The sequence below is a fragment of the Melozone crissalis genome, unplaced genomic scaffold (assembly GCF_028551555.1).
Source record: "Melozone crissalis strain CALT ecotype California unplaced genomic scaffold, PUWL_Pcris_2 ptg000132l_1, whole genome shotgun sequence".
Classification (NCBI taxonomy): domain Eukaryota; kingdom Metazoa; phylum Chordata; class Aves; order Passeriformes; family Passerellidae; genus Melozone; species Melozone crissalis.
Window position 1 is genome coordinate 6,097,129 of NW_026535905.1, and position 21,925 is coordinate 6,119,053.

The window sequence follows — 21,925 nt, forward strand, 5'->3', positions numbered from 1 at the left end:
CACCTGTCCCCCGCTGCTGCAGCCAGTTTGATCCTGGGATTGTCCTTGGATGATCAGGTTTGTCCCTCTGCAGTGACATCGCTGTCCCAGTGGCATCCCATGTGCCAGGGCTGGGTTCTGCTGTGCCCTGGGGCTGGGCCCTCTCTGCTGGGCACCTGCTGCCATCCCATCCCACCCAGGGTGACCCGTCAGTGGCTGGGTCAGTGTGCGGGTGTTATCCCGGTGTTATCCCGGTCTCCATGCAGGTGTGGTGGGGTCAGTGTCTGGTTGTTATCCCGGTGTTATCTTGGTCTCCGAGCAGGAGTAGCCGGATCAGTGTCTGGTTGTTGTGCCAGTGTTATCCCGGTGCTATCCCAATCTCCATGCAGGAGCAGCCAGGTCAGTGTCTGGTTGTTATCCCAGTGTTAGCCCGGTGTTATCCCAGTCTCTGTGCAGGAATGGCCAGGTCAGTGTCTGGTTGTTATCCCGGTGCTATCTCAGTGTTATCCCAGTCACCATGCAGGAGTGGCCGGGTCGGTGTCTGGGTGTTATCCCAGTGTTATCCCAGTCTCTGTGCAGGAGCAGCTGGGTCAGTGTCTGGTTGTTATCCCGGTGTTATCCCAGTGTTATCCCGGTCTCTGTGCAGGAATGGCCAGGTCAGTGTCCGGGTGTTATCCTGGTCTCCATACAGGGATGGCCGGGTCAGTGTCTGGATGTTATCCCAGTGTTGTCCCGGTGTTATCCCGGTCTCCATACAGGAGCAGCCAGGTCAGTGTCTGGGTGTTATCCCGGTGTTATCCTGGTCTCATCCTGGTCTCCATGCAGGACTGGTAGGGTCAGTGTCTGGTTGTTATGCTGGTCTCCATGCAGGAGCAGCCAGGTCAGTACCCAGTTGTTGTCCCCGGTGTTGTCCTGGTCTCCGTGCAGGAATGGCCAGGTTGTTATTCTGGTGTTATCCCAGTGCTATCCCGATGTTATCCCGGTATTATCCTGGTCTCTGTGCAGGAGCAGCCAGGTCAGTGTCTGGTTGTTATCCCGGTGTTATCCCGGTGTTATCCTGGTGTTATACAGGAGCAGCCAGGTCAGTGTCCGGGTGTTATCCCGGTCTCTGTGAACGAGCAGCTGGGTCAGTGTCCAGATGTTTTCCCGGTGTTATCCCGGTCTCCATGCAGGAATGGCCAGATCGGTGTCCAGGTGTTATCCTGGTGTTATCCCGGTGTTATCCTGGTCTCCACACAGGAGTGGCTGGGTCAGTGTCTGATTGTTATCCCGGTGTTATCCTGCTGTCATCCTGGTCTTCATGCAGGTGTGGTGGGGTCAGTGTCCAGTTGTTATCCCAGTGTTATCTCGGTCTCTGTGCAGGAGCAGCCAGGTCAGTACCCGGTTGTTGTCTCAGTGTTATCCTGGTCTCCATGCAGGAATGGCCAGGTTGTTATTCTGGTGTTATCCCAGTGCTATCCTGATGTTATCCCGGTATTATCCTGGTCTCTGTGCAGGAGCAGCCAGGTCAGTGTCTGGTTGTTATCCCGGTGTTATCCCGGTGTTATCCCGGTCTCCATGCAGGAATAGCCAGGTTGTTATTCTGGTGTTATCCCAGTGCTATCCCGGTGTTATCCCGGTCTCCAGGCAGGAGTGGCTAGGTCAGTGTTTGGTTGTTATCCCGATGTTATCACCGTGCTATCCCGGTGTTACCCCAGTCTCTGTGTAGGAGTGGCCAGGTCAGTGTCTGGTTGTTATCCCGGTGTTATACAGGAGCAGCCAGGTCAGTGTCTGGGTGTTACCCCAGTGTTATCCTGGTCTCATCCTGGTCTCCATGCAGGACTGGTAGGGTCAGTGTCTGGTTGTTGTCCCAGTGTTATCCTGGTCTCCATGCAGGAGTGGTGTGGGTCAGTGTCCGGTTGTTATCCCGGTATTATCCTGGTGTTATCCTGGTCTCCATGCAGCAGTGGCTGGGTCAGTGTCCGGGTGTTATCCTGGTGTTATCTCAGTGTTATCCCAGTCTCCATGTAGAAGTGGCCGGGTCAGTGTCTGGGTGCTATCCCAGTGTTATCCCAGTCTCTGTGCAGGAGCAGCTGGGTCAGTGTCTGGTTGTTATCCCGGTGTTATCCCAGTGTTATCCCGGTCTCTGTGCAGGAATGGCCAGGTCAGTGTCCGGGTGTTATCCTGGTCTCCATACAGGGATGGCCGGGTCAGTGTCTGGTTGTTATCCCAGTGTTGTCCCGGTGTTATCCCGGTCTCCATACAGGAGCAGCCAGGTCAGTGTCTGGGTGTTATCCCAGTGTTATCCTGGTCTCCATGCAGGACTGGTAGGGTCAGTGTCTGGTTGTTGTCCCGGTGTTATCCCAGCCTCCGTGCAGGAGTGGTGGGGGTCAGTGTCCGGTTGTTATCCCGGTATTATCCTGGTGTTATCCTGGTCTCCATGCAGCAGTGGCTGGGTCGGTGTCCGGGTGTTATCCCGGTGTTATCTCAGTGTTATCCCAGTCTCCATGCAGAAGTGGCCGGGTCGGTGTCTGGGTGTTATCCCAGTGTTATCCCAGTGTTATCCCAGTCTCTGTGCAGGAGCAGCTGGGTCAGTGTCTGGTTGTTATCCCAGTGTTATCCCAGTGTTATCCCGGTCTCTGTGCAGGAATGGCCAGGTCAGTGTCCGGGTGTTATCCTGGTCTCCATACAGGGATGGCCGGGTCAGTGTCTGGTTGTTATCCCAGTGTTGTCCCGGTGTTATCCCGGTCTCCATACAGGAGCAGCCAGGTCAGTGTCTGGGTGTTATCCCAGTGTTATCCTGGTCTCATCCTGGTCTCCATGCAGGACTGGTAGGGTCAGTGTCTGGTTGTTGTCCCGGTGTTATCCCAGCCTCCGTGCAGGAATGGCCAGGTTGTTATCCTGGTGTTATCCCAGTGTTATCCCAGTGTTATCCCAGTGTTATCCCCGTCTCCATGCAGGAATGGCCAGGTTGTTATCCCGGTGTTATCCCGGTGTTATCCCGGTGTTATCCCGGTCTCCATGCAGGAATGGCCAGGTTGTTATCCCGGTGTTATCCCAGTGTTATCCCAGTCTCCATGCAGGAATGGTCAGGTTGTTATCCCAGTGCTATCCCAGTGCTATCCCGGTCTCCATGCAGGAATGGCCAGGTTGTTATCCCGGTGTTATCCCAGTGTTATCCCAGTCTCCATGCAGGAATGGTCAGGTTGTTATCCCAGTGCTATCCCAGTGCTATCCCGGTCTCCATGCAGGAATGGCCAGGTTGTTATCCTGGTGTTATCCCAGTGTTATCCCGGTGTTATCCCAGTGCTATCCCGGTCTCCATGCAGGAATGGCCAGGTTGTTATCCTGGTGTTATCCCAGTGTTATCCCGGTGTTATCCCAGTGCTATCCCGGTCTCCGTGCAGGAATGGCCAGGTTGTTATCCCGGTGTTATCCCGGTGTTATCCCGGTGTTATCCTGGTGCTATCCCGGTCTCCGTGCAGGAGCAGCTGGCCCGTTCCAGCCTGGAGCAGGTCCCAGCTGTTCTGTTGAACACAGAGGGGCCACTCCAAGCCCCGTTAATCCTTTAAAGGAACGGATAAATCCATCAGCTCCCAAACCCCAGCTCACCCCCGCTGCCCAAACCGAGTCCATGGCAGGGCCTGGATGATCCCAGGGCAGATGTCCCAGGCACTGCTGTTCCTCAGGCCGGGTGACACCCCTGTGGCAGCTCTGTGTGTCCCCAAGGGAGCCTCTGGGGATTATTTTGATGTCACCCTCTGGGGCCAGGAGCTGAGCAGCAGCTGGTGCTGCAAACAGATGACGCCATGGAAAGGAGCTGGAGTTAACCTGGCATCTCCTCTCCAATCCCCCCAAGAACCAGGAATTCTCCCATCTGTGCTGCTGCCACCACCTCCTTCTCATGGATTTAGGATAAAAAACCTCCCTTACCCATCCCTGAGGAGTTTCAGGGACAGCCCAAAGCACCTGACACCATTTCCCTGGGGTTAATTGCATTTTCTCCCTGCTGCTGCATTTATTGGATCTTTGTGTGGGAAGAGTTGATATATTCTGGATTTAGGGAGCAGAGCTGTGTGAGAGGAGAGGAGCTGGTTCATTAGAGCAGCTCTAATACCCATAATTATCTTAAACTTAAATCCATGTGAGCCTGCACGTGGCTCCTCCAGAAATGGACACAGCCCTGGGATCATTCAGGGGCTTAAAGCCAAGGATCCAGGATGATTTCATCTGGAAATGCTACAAAAGGGATTCCTGTTTTGGGCCAGGGCAGTGGGAATGGGAGGGAGATGCTGTTGGAGCGTTGGAATGGATTTGAATGATCCCAAAAGCTGGGCCTGTGTCAGCTCTGGCTCCTGGAGAGGTTTGTGGTGCTCAGGCTGGTGGAGCTCGGGGTTTCTTTGTTTGGAGATGCAATTCCAGCTCCCAAAATTGTCCCTTGGGAATGCTGCCCTGCCCCCAGCGCCTGCACGCAGCCAGAGGGAGCTGCAGGAGAGGAGATCATGGAATGGGCTGGGTTAGAGGGGACATTAAACCCATCCAGGGACACCTCCCACTGTCCCAGGTGGCTCCAACCCCAATGTCCAGCCTGGCCTTGGGCACTGCCAGGGATCCAGGGGCAGCCACAGCAAATCTGGGAATTCCAGCCCAGGCAGCAATTCCTTGCCAAGATCCCAGCCCGATCTCCCCTTTCCCAGTGGGAGCCATTCCCTGGCTCCTGTCCCTGCAGGCCTTGTCCCCAGTCCCTCTCCAGCTCTCCTGGAGCCCCTTCAGGGACTCTGAGGATTCCCTGCAATTTTCCCTTCTCCATTCCCAGCAATCCTGACTCCAGAGCAGAATGATGGGATGGTTAAGGCCCATCCAGTTCTATCCCATGCCAAGGGCAAGGGGACACCTCCCACTATCCCAGGCTGTTCCAAACTCCATCCAGCCTGGCCTTGGACACTTCCCCCACCCCTGATTCCCTGATCCAGGGTTTTTTTCAGGAATCAGATCCCAGCACAGATCAGTTGGACACAGGATGTCCCCAGCCTGACATCCTTGAGGGGCTGCTTTCCAGGGAATGCCAAAGAGGCCTTAAAATGCTTTTTCCAGGAGATTGGCAGGATTGTGCTGAGGGGCTGGAAATACTGGAGGTAAAATTCCCTCTGTGTGTGGAGGGTTGGGTGTGAGCCTGGGGCACCCTGAGCTCCTCTCCCCTCCCTCATAGTGTGGGAATTTTGGAAAATAACACAGTTGGAATGGGAGCTGGATGAGTCTGTGTTCATGTTACATAATACAACAGTCATATGATGGATGGGATTTAAGATGTGTGCCTGTAAAGGGAGCTGCTCTCCTGCTCTCCAGCACTCCGTGGGGCACTCCGTGGATTCATGGAGAGTTTGGAGATGGTGCTTGGTGACATCCTGTGGGTTCCCGGCAGAGTTCTTGGCCAGGGACACCGGGAATGCCGGGCAGGAATTGCGGGAACGGTCCTGGCAGGGCAGCGAGGCTCAGGGCGTGCTGGACACACTCCTGAGGGGCATTTTTAGGGCAGGGATTTTGGGGCAGGGGCTCTCCGAGGCTCGGGGGGGTCTCTCCACACCCTGAGCTCCCTCGATCCGCCCGTGTCGGTGCGGAGCTGGCGCCGGGTTGCGGCGCGGCAGGATGATCCCTCTGTCCATCTATCCATCCCTCGGGGCTCGGCGCCGTCCATCTGTCCATCCGGGCTCCGCTCCGTCCGTCTGTCCGCTCCCGGGGGGTTTGCCGGCGCGGGGCGGGTTTGGCTGCGGGCACGGCGGCGATACCGAGCGCAGCCACGGAGCCGCCAGCACCGCGGAGCTGACACCGGGGGGGCTCCGAGCCGCTGAGACCCTCCCCGAGCGCAGCATCACATCCCCATCCCCATCCTCATCCCCATCCCCATCCCCATCCTCATCCCCATCCCCATCCCCATCCCCATCCCCATCCCCATCCGCCCGGCTCGGTGCAGCGCCCGGCGGTGCGGCCCCTCCGCGGTGATGTCATGAGCCGCCGGGGCGGTGGTTGGAGCCACCGGCGGAGCGGGGACGAGCGGCCGCGGCCGGGGGGGGCTGCCCCGGACCCCCTGAGCCCCCGCCGAGCCCCCGGGCAGGCCGCGGCCATTTGCCGTGTCCGGCCGCGCTGACTGACCCGCTGCTCCGTCTCCTCCCGCTCCGGCCGTCCCTGCGCGACGATGAGGCAGGCCCCGGCCCCACGCAAGGTACGGTCCGCGCCCGCATCCCCCGCCCCGGCATCGCGTCCCCGCTTGCCGGCCGCCTCCTCGCTGGTTTTGCCCGTTTTCCCCGCGTTGATGCTGCCGGGCTGTAATTGGGAGCGTGACGGGCTCGGGGAGGAGGGGGGCGGTGGGTGAGCATCGGTTCGTGGCTGGCTTTGCCTTCCGAGCTCCCGGAGTCCCCTCTCCGTGTCACCCGGCCAATGCAGCGCCTCTGCGGCTCTGCCGGGGCCCTGTCCCCGCTGCCGGTGCCATCCCTGTCCCCGCTGCCGGTGCCATCCCTGTCCCCGCTGCCGGTGCCATCCCCTCTGCCTGGGGGTGTCAGTGCTGTCCCTGCTGCCTGTGTTGTCCCCGCTGCCGGTGCCATCCCCGCTCCAGGGGTGCCAGTGCCATCCCTGCTGCTGTCCCTGTGCCCATGGCTGGTGCCATTCCCGCTCCAGGGGTGCCAGTGCCATCCCTGCTGCTGTCCCTGTGCCCATGGCTGGTGCCATTCCTGCTCCAGGGTTGCCAGTGCCATCCCTGCTGCTGTCCCTGTGCCCACAGCCTGACAGTGTCAGTGCTGTTCCTGCTGCCGGTGCCATCCCTGCTTCCAGTTCCACCAGTGCCCACCCTGGGGAAGCTGTGTGCCCACAATCCCGGTTTTCCTGCCAGCCACGCTGCTGGGTTCAGCCTTTGGCATTCCCAGGGGCTGGCAGTGCCCGAGTCCCTGCCAGGCTGCCATTCCCGCAGGTGACAGCGCGGGCACTGGCCTATATGTTTATTTTTAGTGTAACCACGATGTCACTGCTCAGCTTAAAGAGAAATCCTGGGAATTTCTGGCTGATGGCAGGGAATAGACCTGAGCTGGTCTGTACCTGGCAGGAAATGCTCCTGATTTACCCCTGCACCTCCCTGAGCTCAGACACCGACGCTCCTCGTCACGTGTCCCTGTTAATCCTATTCCCCGTGGAAAGTTTCAGGGATGCTGCTTTCCCCGTGCCCCGTTGGAGGGGGCAGTGGGGGCTGCTGGAGCTCAGCCCCACGCCTGGATTCCTTCCTGCTTTTCCTGTTGCTCCTCTCCTCACCCATGGAATCACACCTGTGAGACCTGGGTGGTGCTGCTTGTTTAAAATGCAGAATTCCCAGCAGTATCCCAGGGAACCACACCCTGAGGGGCTCATCCAGGGGCTGAGACTCAGCTCCAGCAGAGGGGAGGTGCCTCCAAAGGGGCCAAATTCCTGGGAATGGAGTGGGATGGCTTCAGCACGGAGCAGCACTGGATCAGTGCCTGGGCATCACCCCCAGCACTGCCTACCCCACTCAGGAGCTGCTGCCTATTGGAATCCTCCTGGAAACTCTGGGAATCCTCCACAGCAGCAGCCACAGTGAAGTTCAGACCTGAAGCTTTGAAACTCAGTCCAGGAGAAGGCTCCAGTGACACCTCCCCTGTCCTGCCTGCTGGAAGGTGACATTCACACATTCCTGCTCATCCATCCAGCACTCGCTGCTCCTGCCTGGATCAGGATTCCCACACCTGGAGCAGAACCAAATCAGGAGGGATTGTGGGACCCCACCTGGAGCAGGCAATGCTGACCCCACCACAGTCAGTCCTTGGTGTCCAGGAGGATTTTTCCAGAGTTCCTGCTGCCAGGAGCTGAGTCCATCTCGGAGCGCGCCGGTTCGGAGCCCCCAAGGCTCCCCTGGGAGCTGAGGTTTTGTAATTCCATCAAATATTGATGCAGCAGCATTACACAGCAGAGCAGAACCTCCATGGAACATCCATCCCCATCCATCCATCCGTCCATCCATCCCCAGCAGGGGGGTTGGAGCTTCCTGGATCCAGGTGGGGCTGGAGCCTCTGCTCCCAGTGCTGGCACGATGACAAACACCAGAAAATCCACGTCCCATCCTGGTCACCGACTTTTCCAGAGCCCAGGGATGACTGGCTGGGGACAGATGGTGCCACCACGGAGGGGAGCCCAGACATCCCCCATTCCTGATGGAGAGAGCAGCTGGAGCATCCCAGAACATCCCTTTGCCACAAATCCCAGGGGTCCTGGAGCTTCAACTTTGAGTGGTCATCACATGGAGGAGACCAGAACTCCCAAGGATGCACAGAGCAGGATTGTTCCTTGTCATTCCACGTGGCTTTAGGGATGGTTACCAGGAGGCTTCTCCCTGTTTTTAGGGTTTGGTGTGGTTTGAGGCAGGGTTTGAATTGGTGTCCCCCACCCCACGGCCAGGACAAGGCTCAGTGTCCCCCAGTTTGGGGCTCAGTGTCCCCCAGGACAAGGCTCATTTGTCCCCCAGTTTGGGGCTTGGTGTCCCCCAGGACAAGGCTCGGTGTCTCCTGGGACAGGGATCAATGTCCCCCATCCAGGAAAAGGCTCAGTGTCCCCCAGGGAAGGATTTGTTGTCCCCCAGAACAGGACTCAGCTGTCTCAGGTGACATTTCCCCATGTCCAAGGACACGGTGGTCGGTGTGGGACCCCCCAGCCCTGCCCCACTCCTGAGCCCCCCCACATGTGGAATTCCTGAAGAGGATGTTTTCCAAGTGTTTCCCAGATTTTTGTTGCTGCTCCATGTTGCTTACTTGGACTTTGGGAAGATGCTGGAGAGCTCCTGAAGGGCATCCTGAGGGTTTCACTTGAAGGTCTGGAACTTGTGCTGCTGCAATTCCATTTTCCTGGCCAGTTTGGTCACTCAGATGTTGTGGAAGATGGGAATGTCTTTCCTCAGGATTGACAAGTTTGAAAGTGCAAACACATCCAGGTTTATACTGAAAACAGGGAAATAAAGCTCAGAGGTTCCTGAGGCCTCGGGAGGGAACACGGCCGTGTTGGAGATCAGCTGGAGCTGCTGGTCCCTGGTGGGCTCTGTGTGCCTCCTGTCGCCATCCTGGACATGAGATCATGTGGCAGTGCCATTATCCATCTGTTCTGCTCCTGTTTATTCCCAGCTGGGATTAGGTCATGGAATCAGAAATGAGGGAGAGCGTGGAAGTGCTCCAAGGCTGCAGCTGGACAGATGTTCCCAATGCCCACCCGCTGCCCCCCAGGACCAGCCTGGTCACTCCTCCTTTTCCATCCATTAGGGATTGTTTTTAAGGGGAAAAATATTAAATAATTTCGTATTTGTCTCTGTTCCAGGCTGAGCCCTGTGGCCTCCCCTCCCTGAGCTGCTGGGAGCTGCTGCATGTGCATGGAGGGGTGTGGGGGGGTCCTGCCCCAAAATCGTGGATGATTTAATTCCAGCCATGAAAGGAAAAGCTGGGAGTGTGGGATCAGCTCTGCAGTGTCCCTGGAATTTCTGGTTAAACACAGCAGAGCCTGGGGGCTCTGGGGCAGCTGCTCAGGGTGCTCTGGGCCTTCTGGAAAACCAGAGGGATGAGGAGAGGAGAAAACTCACGTTTAAGATTAAATCCTTTCCATCTCCCACTCCGGGGCTCTCTGGGAAAGGCGTGGGAGGTCAAACCCCCCGTGCCCATGGAATGCCCAGCCAACCTGAACCAGGCTTTGCCTCTGAAGACCAAAATTCCTTGGAAATACAGGGTGGATGTGCCCTGGGGTATCCGTGGGGGTTCAGGATGTGCCCTCTGTGCCCAGCTCTGTCCCCACACTCGGCTGGAGGGGCAGGGATGGGGCAAGGCTCTGGGCTGTGCTCCCGTGGAAGCTGTGCCAGGGGATCCCATGGGATCTCTGCCCGTGGAGCAGGTTAACGAGCCCCCAGGCTAACGATGCCACACCCGGTGCCGCGGGGCACACTGACGATGCCGGGCACACTAACGATGCCGTGCTGTCTTTTGTCTCCTTTCCCTGCTCTGCCGCTCTGGCCGCCGCCGGCTGTTCTCTGCTCCTCTGTCCCTGTGTGACTGTCTGTCCTCTCTGCTTCCGCTCCCGCTGCCCTCCAGAGCACCGCCCGCCGGCCCAAGGTGAGCAGCCACGGTGGGGGCACCGAGCGCGGAGGGCACCGGCGGCCCCGGGGGTGCCAGCGCCACTCAGAGCATTGGGTGCCAGCCCTGTCATGAGCGTGGATCAGCGGGTGACAACAGCAGGATCCACTGGGTGCCAGCCCCACTCAAACATGGGCATTGGGTGCCAGCCCCACTCAAACATGATCCATTCATTGCCAACCCCACTCAAACATGGGCCATTGGGTGCCAACCCCAAACATGGGCCATTGGGTGCCAACTTCACTCAAACATGGGCCATTGGGTGCCAACCCCGAACATGGGCCATTGGGTGCCAACCCCACTCAAACACAAGCTGTTGGGTGCCAGCCCCACTCAAACATGATCCATTCATTGCCGACCCCACTCATTGGGTGCCAGCCTCACTCAAACATGGGCCATTGGGTGCCAACCCCACTCAAACACAGGCCATTGGATGCCAACACCATCTCAAACATGGTGCATTAGGTACCAACCTCACTCAAACACAAGCTGTTGGGTGCCAGCCCCACTCAAACAGAACCCATTGGTTCCCAGTCCCACACAAACATGATCTGTTGGGTGCCAACCCCACCCAGACCTGATCCATTCATTGCCAATCCCACCCAAACATGATCCATTTGTTGCCAACCCCACTCAAATGTGTCCATTCTTGCGGAAGCCAACTCAAACATGATCCATTGGGTGCCAACCCCACTCACAAACAATCCATTCTTTGCCAGTCCCACTCAAACATTGGGTGCCAATCCCAGCACAGACACAATCCATTTGATACCAACCCCATTCAAACACAATCCATTGGGTGCCAACCCCACCCAAACATGACCCACAGGTGGCCAACCCCACTCAAACATGGCCCATTGGGTGCCAACCCCACCCAAACATGACCCACAGGTGGCCAACCCCACTCAAACATGGCCCATTGGGTGCCAACCCCACCCAAACATGACCCACAGGTGGCCAGCCCCACCCAAACACGACCCCACCGTTGTCCTTCCACCTCATTGTGCAGAGCCCAGAGGAGCTCACAGCTCCTCAGATGGACTCCTCTGGAGCAGGTCCAGATCCTTGGGAACCTCTCCCAGGATGGAGCAGTGTGAAATCCATGTGGCAGTGCCCAGGCTGTGCCAGGGGGTCCCTGTGGGCATTGCTGTTCCCTGACTGTCCCAGTTTGTGCTGGGATTTGGGATCTGAGTTCAGATGGGATCTGAGAGATCAGATCAGTGGGATCTGAGTGGGATCTGAGAGACCTGGGGTGGGATCTGAGTGGGATCTGAGAGACCTGGGGTGGGATCTGAGAGGGATCTGAGAGACCTGGGGTGGGATCTGAGTGGGATCTGAGAGAGGCTGTGTGGTCCCAGCTGGCCCTCCGGGGCTGCTCCAGCCACCAGCATTCACCTTGGGAAAGGACTTATGACTTGAAGGGAGGAAATGTGGGAGAGAAATCCTTAAAGGTTGAGGATTTGGAGGTGGAGAACTCTCCTGCAGGGAGGGCTCCATGCTCAGCAGGTGCTTCCAGCCCCAGGCAGGGGTGGATTCCTTCAGCCCCAGGGCTTTGGGATGCCCCCATTCCCTGGCTTTGCATGGTTCCTGCTGATGTCTCTGCAGGGATGTCCCATGGGACCTCCTGCTCCTTTGCCCTCACACCTTTGGCAGGGAGGTGGAGTTGGGATCCTGGAATCATGAAATGGATTGGGTTGGAAGGGACCTAAAGCCCATCCAGCTCCACCCAGGAACAGCTCCCACTATCCCTGGTGGCTCCAAGCCCCATCCAACCCGGCCTTGGACACTTCCAGGGGTGTGGCAGCCACAGCTGCCCTGGGCACCCTGTGCCAGGGCCTCAGCACCCTGGAATTCCTTCCCAATATCCCATCTAACCCTGCTCTCTGTGGGGGTCTGTGACCCCAAAAGCAGCAGGAACAACAAACGTCTTTGCTTTGAGCTGTATCTGAAAGAAAGCGTTTGGGGCTTGGTGCTGCCCAGAAATTCCCCATTTTCTGTGCCTGGGAGAGCTGGGATCATCCCAGGAGGGCAGGCTGGGCCTGTCTGAGCAGTGCTGGACTTGCTGCCATCGAGTTAACTCAGATTTGCTTCCATTTTGGGGAAAATAAGGGCAGAGGGTGAATGTTTCTCTTTCTCAGTTGTACCCGTGGGTGAAACCACACACTAGGTGAACCCTCATGGCACCAAAAATCCCATTTCTAGAAATAAAATCAAGTCAGGAAATTTAATTTATAGTCAGAGATGAGTGGTCCAAAAATAGGGTGGTCCATGAGGAGACCAGTGGGAGCCTGGGAGGTCCTGGTGCTTCCCTCACCCCTTTTCCCATTGGAAAACCCACTGGGCTCAGGCAGTGACTAATTAACAGCCTCATAAGTGCTAATGAAGCACCACCAGGCCCCACTGGACTCTGGGAACTCCTTGTTGATTTTCTTGTTGCTCCCCTAAATCTGGGTTCTCATCTTGATGGGCTCTGAGGTTTTGCTGTCTCACCCTCTGGAGCTGGGAAATGGAATCCTGGAATGGTTTGGGATGGGAGGGACATTAAAGATCACCCGTGCCACAGCAGGGACGCCTCCCACTATCCCAGGGTGCTCCAAGCTGGCCTTGGGCACTTCCAGGGATGTGAGGCAGCCCCAGCTTCTCTGGGAAACACGTGGAGTCCTTCCCCAATGGATTATCCATGAATTCTCTCCGAGCCCAGCTCCTCCAGAGCAGAATTCCCGAGGGACAGTGACACAAATCAGTGACACTACTGGAAACGGGAATCAGGGAGTCACCAGAGGTGTCAGGGTGGGAGCTGTGGGAGCACATCAGGGATGTCCCCCCTGCCTCCCCCTCACCCGTGCCGGTGTTTTGCAGCCCACCCGGACCCCCACATCCTCGGCGTCCGGCGGCACCGCGGGGCCCTCGGGCTCGGCCTCGGCGTCCGGCGGGGAGATGAGCAGCAGCGAGCCCGGCACGCCCGCCCAGACCCCGCTGGTGGCCCCCGTCATCCCCACGCCCTCCCTCGGCTCGCCGGGGGCGCCGCCGGTCCCCTCGCCCACCAAGGTGAGCCCTGCCCAGGTGAGCTCTGCCCCCAGCCCTGCCCAGGTGAGCGCTGGGCTCCACCGGTGCTCCCCAGCCGGCAGGAGAGAAAACTGCACCCAGCACTGAGAGGAGGAAGAGGAGGTGCCCTGGAGGGTCCTGGGGGTGGTCCCTGGGCTGTGGGAGGAGCATTGGGACAGGTCCGAGCTGGCCCGGACAGAGGAAGAGGGAGCAAAGCTGCGAGGCCACTTCCAAAGAGAATTCCCAAATAACCCTCCCTTCATTTCCAAAGAGAATTCCTTGTGCACCTCCATCCCTTCCCAAATAAATCCTGTGGGACACGGGTGGCATCAGAGCAGTTTGGCAGGGTCCCTGTGGGACACAGGTGACATCAGAGCAGTTTGGCAGGGTCCCTGTGGGACACGAGTGACATCAGAGCAGTTTGGCAAGGTTGAGGCTCTGAGTCACAGCTTGATCCTGTTAAATCCAGAGGGTCCAGTTGGCTGCATCCACTAGTGCTGGGAGGACTGGGGTGGAGGGACCAGGGATGCACTGGGGAGCCTCCAGCCTTGGGGAGGAAAGACCCCTTGGAGAGGTTCAGGATTTCCCAAACTTGGGGGAATTGGGGTGGAGAGACCAGCAGGGATGCACTGGAGGTCCTTCTGCCTTGGAATGCAAAGCCCACCTGGAAAGATGCAATATTTCCCAAATTCAGGGATTTTTAATCATTTTTAATCATTACAGAGTTACTCCCGTTTTGATCTTTAAAATACTTTTTATCACTTCCATCCTGCTTTGATTAATGAGCTAATTAGAGCTTGGGAGAGATTTGGGGCATAAAGCCAGGGAATGGAATAGCAGGAGAGGACAAGGCTTTGGGATTGTGTGTGGAAGGGAGAGCTGGGGAAGGCACCCCAGGGTGGGGACAGGGCATCTCCCAACCTGTGTCCCCATGCCCAGAGCTCTCTGGTTTCTGTAGCTGGGTGCAGAACTGGCTTTTCTGGGGACTTCAGAATGTCCAGGCTGGGAAAGCAGCAGAGGAGGAATCCATGGGAGGTTCTGGATTTTTCCAAGACCTGTTCCTTGCTGTCACCCAGCTTTGGGATTTGAAGGTTTAACCCCTGTGGCTGCTGCCAGGGAGGGAGGTGACATCCCTTTGTCCCTGCAGCCCTTCCTTTGGGGAATGCTGGCATCAGCCTTTCCCTGCCCTGGGAGCTGAGCTGCTGGAAAAGGAGCTGGATCAGTTTTCCCTGGAGGGAGATCACTTGGGGATGATGTGGATGCTGCAGTGGGATCAGGCAGCCACAGCTTCTCTGGGCAGCCTGTGCCAGGAATTCCTTCCCAAAATCCCATCTAATCCTGCTACTCCAGGCCCTTGTCCTGAGTCCCTCTCTTCTGCCCCAATATTGATGACCAAAGTCAGGCCAGGTTCCCTGGGCCTCCAGAAACTTCCCCAGAGCTCTGTCCAAGGATGTCCCTGCTCCTTCCCTAATCCTTGGCTCGGTGTTGTAGGAGGAGGAGAATCTCCGTGCTCAGGTCAGGGACCTTGAGGAGAAGCTGGAGACACTGAAAATCAAGAGGAATGAGGACAAGGCGAAGCTCAAGGAGCTGGAGAAGTACAAGATCCAGCTGGAGCAGGTGCAGGAATGGAAGAGCAAAATGCAGGAGCAGCAGGCTGAGCTCCAGAAGCGCCTGAAAGAGGCCAAGAAGGTGAGTGGGTGTCCTGGGAATGGGGCAGTGCCTGGAGAGGTGACTGCAGGAGGAATTCCAGCCCTGACAAACCTTTCTGGGAGAAAATTTTCCCAATATCCAGCTAAACCTCCCCTGGTGCAACTCAAGGTCTTTTCCTCTGTTCTGAATCGATGTTGGGTGTATTTGGGAATCAGGCTGAGCCAAGGTGGGATTTGAATTCCTTATTCCCTCTCTTTCCAGGTGCTTCCCTCTTCCTTCTCTCTCCAGATGTTTCCCCATTCTCTCTCTCTCTCCAGGGATTCCAGGAGTCTCCCTTTCCCCTCAGCTGTGCCTGCAGCTCCCAGGATTCCATCCAAGGAGCATTTCCTTCTCCCTGCCCTACTTTCCACAGTGGATTCCTGGTTTCTTTCCCCAGGGATTTATCTGTCTGCTCCAGCATTCCCTGTCTCCTTACCTTTGTCCTCACCTGCTTCTCCTGCCAGGCTCTCTGGGTGTGGAGCAGGGAAGAGAGGAGTGGGACACCCTGGAACCCTGGGCCATCCCCTCCCATCCCAGATAACCTGGTGTCCATTGGATCTGGGAGAGCCTTGAGGGACAATAATTTCCTGAGAGCTGCTGTGGGGTCTCTCCAGAGTTGTGGGGTCCCCTCAGCCGCTGTGCTTGCCCACAGGAAGCCAAGGATGCCCTGGAAGCCAAGGAAAGGTACATGGAGGAGATGGCAGACACAGCCGACGCCATCGAGATGGCCACGCTGGACAAGGAGATGGCCGAGGAGAGGGCAGAGTCCCTGCAGCAGGAGGTGGATTCCCTCAAGGAGAAGGTGGAATACCTCACCATGGACCTGGAGATCCTCAAGCACGAGATTGAGGAGAAAGGTGGGAAGGGAGAGGGACTTTGGGCTTGGAGAATGGGGAATGGGAGTGGGGTTAGGTGGGATGTTGGGAAGGAATTCTTCTCTGTGAGGGTCCCGAGGCCTGGAATGAATTATTCCATAAAAGCTCTGGCTGCTCCATCCCTGGAAGTGTCCAAAGCCAGGTTGACTGGGGCTTGGAGCACCCTGGATAGTGGGAGGTGTCCCTGCCCCTGTCAGGAGGTGGGAATGGGTGGGATTTAAGATCCCTTCCCACCCAAACCAGTCTGGGATTCTGGGATTCTGATTGCTCCTTTCCTCCACAGGCTCTGACGGAGCAGCATCCAGCTACCAGGTGAAACAGCTGGAGGAGCAGAACGCCAGGCTCAAGGAGGCTCTTGTCAGGTGGGAGCTCACCCAAATTCCTTCCCAGGCCTCTTGTGCTCCCTCAGTCTGAGAACACCAATCCCAATCCTCCTCTGGAGCAGCCCGTGTCATTCCTGTTTATATTTCTGGGATCTTTGCCGAGCTCTTAAAGCATCCACAGGGAAGGGAGAGTCCCTTGTCACAGGGGATTGGTGGGGATGGGGACAATGAGCCACTCCAGCCTCATTCCCTATGGAATGCCTCATTCCCTATGGATGGATGTGGTGCTTGGTATCCCAGCACTGTTCTCCAGACCCTGCCCAGCCCTGGGATCTCCCTCTCCCTGGATGATCCCACCTTCCAGGGCTTGGGTGCTCGAGGGCTTTTTATTTGGGACTCCACAGCCAAGAAGTTCAGGTGGAACCCATCCCTTGGTGTGAATGAGCTGGATTTTGGGAACGTTGCTCATGTTCCCACCAGGGAGGGGCAGGTGGGGCTGGATGAGCTCTGTTATCCTGGCTGGGGCAGACAGGGGCTCTTGGGAGGGCCCTGACAGGACCTGTGGCTGTCCCAGGATGAGGGACCTGTCGGCCTCGGAGAAGCAGGAGCACGTGAAGCTCCAGAAGCAGATGGAGAAGAAGAACACGGAGCTGGAGTCACTGCGGCAGCAGCGGGAGAAGCTGCAGGAGGAGGTGAAGCAGGCGGAGAAAACGGTGGATGAGCTCAAGGAGCAGGTGAGGGACAGGTGGGATGGGATATTTGGGATGTTCGTGGGCAGTTTGGGGACACTTGGGGCATTGAGACTCCTGGAGATCCCACTGCAGGGACCAACACTCCTGGTCCCATATTCCCTAATTCCAAACCCTGTTCCAGCAGTGGGGCTGTGCTGGGCTCTGCCTGGAGGTGGGATTTGTGTCCTGGAGCAGGGATGGATGGATTGGGATTTGGGATTTGTGTCCTGGAGAAGGGATGGATGGATTGGGATTTGGGATTTGTGTCCTGGCACACAGATGGATTGGGATGTGTGTCCTGGCACAGGGATGGATTGGGATGTGTGTCCTGGCAGGTGGATGCAGCACTGGGTGCTGAGGAGATGGTGGAGACTCTGACAGAGAGAAACCTGGATCTGGAGGAGAAGGTCCGGGAGCTGCGTGAGACCGTCGGGGACCTGGTAAGGCAGAATTCCCTGGGATGACACTGCTGAATTCCCTGGGATAACACTGCTGAATTCCTGGGATAACAGCTGCTGAATTCCCTGGGATAACACTGCTGAATTCCCTGGGATAACAAATGCTGAATTCCCTGGGATAAGGGCTGCTGAATTCCTGGGATAACACTGCTGAATTCTTGGGATAACAGCTGCTGAATTCCCTGGGATAAGGGCTGCTGAATTCCTGGGATAACACTGCTGAATTCCCTGGGATAAGGGCTGCTGAATTCCTGGGATAACACTGCTGAATTCTTGGGATAACACTGCTGAATTCCCTGGGATAACACTGCTGAATTCCTGGGATAACACTGCTGAATTCCCTGGGATAACAAATGCTGAATTCCCTGGGATGACACTGCTGAATTCCTTGGGATAACACTGCTGAATCCCTGGGATATGGGCTGCTGAATTCCCTGGGATAACACTGCTGGATTCCCTGGGATAGCAGCTGCTGAATTCCCTGGGATAAGGGCTGCTGAATCCCTGGGATAACACTGCTGAATTCCTTGGGTCAACAGCTGCTGAATCCCTGGGAAAGAGCTGCTCCAGCAGCTCTTACCTCAGGAATTCCCGCTCCTGGTACGGGGAGCTGCAGTGGTGGCGCCAGCAGGATTCATGAAAGCTCTCCAGAGCACCGGGACACATCCGAGCCCCACTGTGTGACTCTGTCCCCTTGGTGCCACCTCCCTGCAGGAAGCCATGAACGAGATGAACGACGAGCTGCAGGAGAACGCGCGGGAGACGGAGCTGGAGCTGCGGGAGCAGCTGGACATGGCCACGGCGCGCGTGCGCCAGGCCGAGAAGCGCGTGGAGGCCGCCCAGGAGACCGTGGCCGACTACCAGCAGACCATCAAAAAGTACCGGGAGCTCACGGCTCACCTGCAGGTGGGTCCCCACCTCCAGCCCCTCCTGCAGCTCGCCTGGTGGGCAGGAGAGCCAGAGGGAGCATCCCCTGGGAGTGTCCTGGTGGCCAGGAGAGCCACAGGGAGCATCCCCTGGGAGTGTCCTGGTGGGCAGGAGAGCCACAGGGAGCATCCCCTGGGAGTGTCCTGGTGGGCAGGAGAGCCACAGGGAGCATCCCCTGGGTATGGCAGGATACAGCTTGGAGCTGAGTGGGTTCCTTGTGGAGATTCCATAGGGACCCCCCCAATGCCTTCTCCTACAGGGATAGGCTGGGAGAGCTGGGAATGTCCTTGAAGGCTTCAAGGAGACCTCAAATCCCCTTTTAGTGCCTTAAAGGAACTCCAGGAGAGCTGGAGGGGACTTGGGCTCAGGTCTTCTGGGCAGGGAAGGGAGCTGGGGAATGAGCCTGTGGATATTCCAGGAGAGCTGGAGGGGGACTTGGGACAAGGGTTGGGGGACTTGGGACAGGGGTTGGAGGGACAGGACACAGGGAATGGCTTCTCACTGGAGATTTAGATGGGGTATTGGGAAAAAAATCTTCTCTGTGGAGGCTTTCCCAGCCCTGGGCTCAGGTCTGCTGGCAGGGAAGGGAGCTGGGGAAGGAGCCTGTTCCTGGACTGGAATACGCTTGGTGCCTCTCCCTCCCCTCCACCTTCACTGGGTGCTGCACAAGGAGCTCCCCAAGGAGGAGGTGCTGGGAGGTTTGGTGCTGGGAGGGGCTTGCTGGGGTGTGGGGTCCCTGATCTCCATGTCCCCATGTCCCCATGTCCCCGTGGCCAGGATGTGAACCGGGAGCTGATGAGCCAGCAGGAAGCGTCTGCAGAGAAGCAGCAGCAGCCGCCCCCCGAGATGTTCGACTTCAAGATCAAATTTGCAGAGACAAAAGCTCACGCCAAGGTAGGGCCAGCAGGAGACCTGGGTGGGCTTGTCCATGCCCTGGGACAGGCTCCAGGGTATTCCCAGAGTTGTGGCTGTCCCTGGATCCCTGGAAGTGTCCAAAGCTAAGCTGGACAGGGCTTGGAGCAACCTGGGCTAGTGGGAGGTGTTCCATGGGCTGGAACGAGATGGGCTTTAAGGTCCTTCCAACCCAAACCTTCAGGATTTTGAAGCCCTGCTGCTCTGGAGTGAGGCTGGGAGAGCTGGGAATGTTCCCCTGGGGAGGGGAAGGCTCCAGGGAGAGCTCAGAGCCCCTTACAGGGCCTGAAGGGGCTCCAGGAGAGCTGGAGAGGGACTGGGGACAAGGCATGGAGGGACAGGACACAGGGAATGGCTTCCACTGGGGAAGGGGAGATTTAGATGGCATATTGGGGAAGAGTTTAGATGGTGAGGCCCTGGAAGGGATTTCCCAGAGAAACCCTGGCTACCCCAGCCCTGGAAGTGCCCAAGGCCAGGCTGGAGCTCCCTGAGATGGAGGAAGGTGTCCCTGCCCGTGGCATGGGGTGACACTGGGTGGGCTGGGAGATCCCAGAGACATTCTCCAAGGAGCAGCACTCCGTGATTGATCCCCCTGGGCTGGGCTGTGCCAGGGAGCCCTGGAGCAGGCGGGTGACTCTCAGTGTCCCTCAGGCCATCGAGATGGAGCTGCGGCAGATGGAGGTGCAGCAGGCCAACCGGCACGTGTCCCTGCTGACCTCCTTCATGCCCGACAGCTTCCTGCGGCACGGCGGCGACCACGACTGCGTCCTGGTGCTCCTGCTCATCCCACGCCTCATCTGCAAGGTGGGACAGCCTGGGCACAGCCCCTGCATGGGAAACGACACCTTTGTCACCAGGGGAACTGAGGATTGGGGGTGTTTAGTGTTGGAGAACTTCCCAAAGTTCTGGAGTGACTGGAGGTGCCGTCCCTGCAGGGGTTCTGGTGGGATAATGGGAAAATTCCTTCTGGAAAGAGGTGTCCAGGTCTGGCTCAGGACAGGGTGGAGTCCCCATTCCTGGGAGGATTTAACAGCTCTGTGGATGTGGCACTTGGGGACAGTGTGGAGTCCCCAGGACAGTGTGGAGTCCCCATCCCTGGGGGGATCTAACAGCTCTGTGGATGTGGCACTTGGGGACAATGTGGAGTCCCCAGCTCTGTGGATGTGGCTCAGGACAGTGTGGAGTCCCCAGGACAGTGTGGAGTCCCCATTCCTGGAGGGATTTATCAGCTCTGTGGATGTGGCACTTGGGGACAGTGTGGAGTCCCCAGGACAGTGTGGAGTCCCTATTCCTGGGGGATTTAACAGCCCTGTGGATGTGGCACTTGGGGACAATGTGGAGTCTCCAGGACAGCGTGGAGTCCACATCCCTGGGGGATTTAACAACTCTGTGGATGTGGCACTTGGGGACATGGCCAGAGGTGGTGCTGGGGGGAACAGTTGGACTCCGTGGTCTTAAAGGACTTTTCCAACCTAAGTAATTCCATGATTCCACGATTATAAAACGGTCTGCGAGAAGGGAAGGGGAGGAAGCAGCCAGGGGTGGTGGGAGCGCTCAGGGTCACTTTGCCAGGACAGGTCACATTTTGGGGCTGCAGGGCTGTTACCCATGGCTCAGCAGGACACAGCAGGGAGGGAAGCACGGGATGCCCTGAAGGATTTCGCTGTCCCCCCCAGGCCGAGCTGATCAGCAAACAGGCGCAGGAGAGGTTCGAGCTGAGCGAGAGCTGCGCGGAGCGGGCGGGGCTGCGCGGAGCCCCCGGGGAGCAGCTCAGCTTCGCCGCCGGCCTCGTCTACTCGCTGAGCCTGCTGCAGGCCACGCTGCACAAATACGAGCAGTGAGTACCGGCCCCGCCCGTCCCGCCCTCCCGGGCGGAGTTCCGGGGATTTGGGGAGCCGGGCTGGGGAAGGGTGGTGGGGTCGCTGTTACTGCCTTGCCATGGGGTCATTGCTCTGTGTGTCCTTCCTAAAGGGTGACATGGGAAGGGATTTTGGGAGAAGAAGCAGTGGGATCCCTTTCTCCATGAGCTCTCTGTGTCCCTCAAGAGATCACATGGGATCTTGGGAACTGGGCTGGAAAAAAGCTCTGGGATCCCTTTCTCTGTGACCTCTCAGTGTCCCTCTCAAAGGGTGACATGGGAAGGGATTTTGGGAACCAGGCTAGAAAAGAGCAGTGGGATCCCTTTATTCCCTTATGAAGATCTCCTTCTCTGTGACCTCTCCATGTCCTTCCCATGAGATGACACATGATGGAATTTTGGGAGCCAGTCTAGAAAAAGCCAGCAGGGTCCCCTTCACTGTGACCTCTGTGTGTCCTTCCTAAAGGGTGACATGGGAAGGGCTTTTGGGAGAAAAAGCAGTGGGATCCCATTCTCCATGAGCTCGCTGTGTCCCTCAAGAGATCACATGGGATCTTGGGAACTGGGCTGGAAAAAAGTCCTTTCTCTGTGACCTCTTTGTGTCCCTGTCAAAGGGTGACATGGGAAGGGATTTTGGAAACCAGACTAGAGAAAAGCAGTGAGATCCCTTATGAAGATCCCCTTCTCTGTGACCTCTCTGTGTCCTTCCCAATGGGTGACATGGGAAGGGATTTTGGGAACCAGGCTAGAAAAGAGCAGTGGGATCCCTTTATTCCCTTATGAGGATCCCCTTCTCTGTGACCTCTGTGTGTCCTTCCCAAGAGATGACACATGAAGGAATTTTGGGAGCCAATCTAGAATAAAACAGCAGGGTCCCCTTCTCTGTGACCTCTGTGTGTCCTTCCTAAAGGGTGACATGGGAAGGGATTTTGGGAGAAGAAGCAGTGGGATCCCTTTTTCCATGAGCTCTCTGTGGCCCTCAGGAG

At 57.4% G+C, this 21,925-nt stretch overlaps 1 protein-coding gene across 1 annotated transcript in view; it reads left to right on the forward strand.

The window, feature by feature from the left end:
* The window catches only part of DCTN1 (dynactin subunit 1), a 59,301-nt gene that overhangs the window by 21,755 nt on the left and 15,621 nt on the right, over positions 1 to 21,925 (forward strand). Inside the window, exons 6-16 of the mRNA XM_054293319.1 lie at positions 10,080 to 10,100; positions 12,981 to 13,169; positions 14,658 to 14,855; positions 15,508 to 15,712; positions 16,014 to 16,092; positions 16,628 to 16,787; positions 17,120 to 17,224; positions 17,957 to 18,148; positions 18,947 to 19,063; positions 19,733 to 19,885; positions 20,758 to 20,918. Of these exons, the coding sequence (XP_054149294.1) occupies positions 10,080 to 10,100; positions 12,981 to 13,169; positions 14,658 to 14,855; positions 15,508 to 15,712; positions 16,014 to 16,092; positions 16,628 to 16,787; positions 17,120 to 17,224; positions 17,957 to 18,148; positions 18,947 to 19,063; positions 19,733 to 19,885; positions 20,758 to 20,918 (1,580 nt within the window). The remainder of the gene's footprint in view (positions 1 to 10,079; positions 10,101 to 12,980; positions 13,170 to 14,657; positions 14,856 to 15,507; positions 15,713 to 16,013; positions 16,093 to 16,627; positions 16,788 to 17,119; positions 17,225 to 17,956; positions 18,149 to 18,946; positions 19,064 to 19,732; positions 19,886 to 20,757; positions 20,919 to 21,925) is intronic.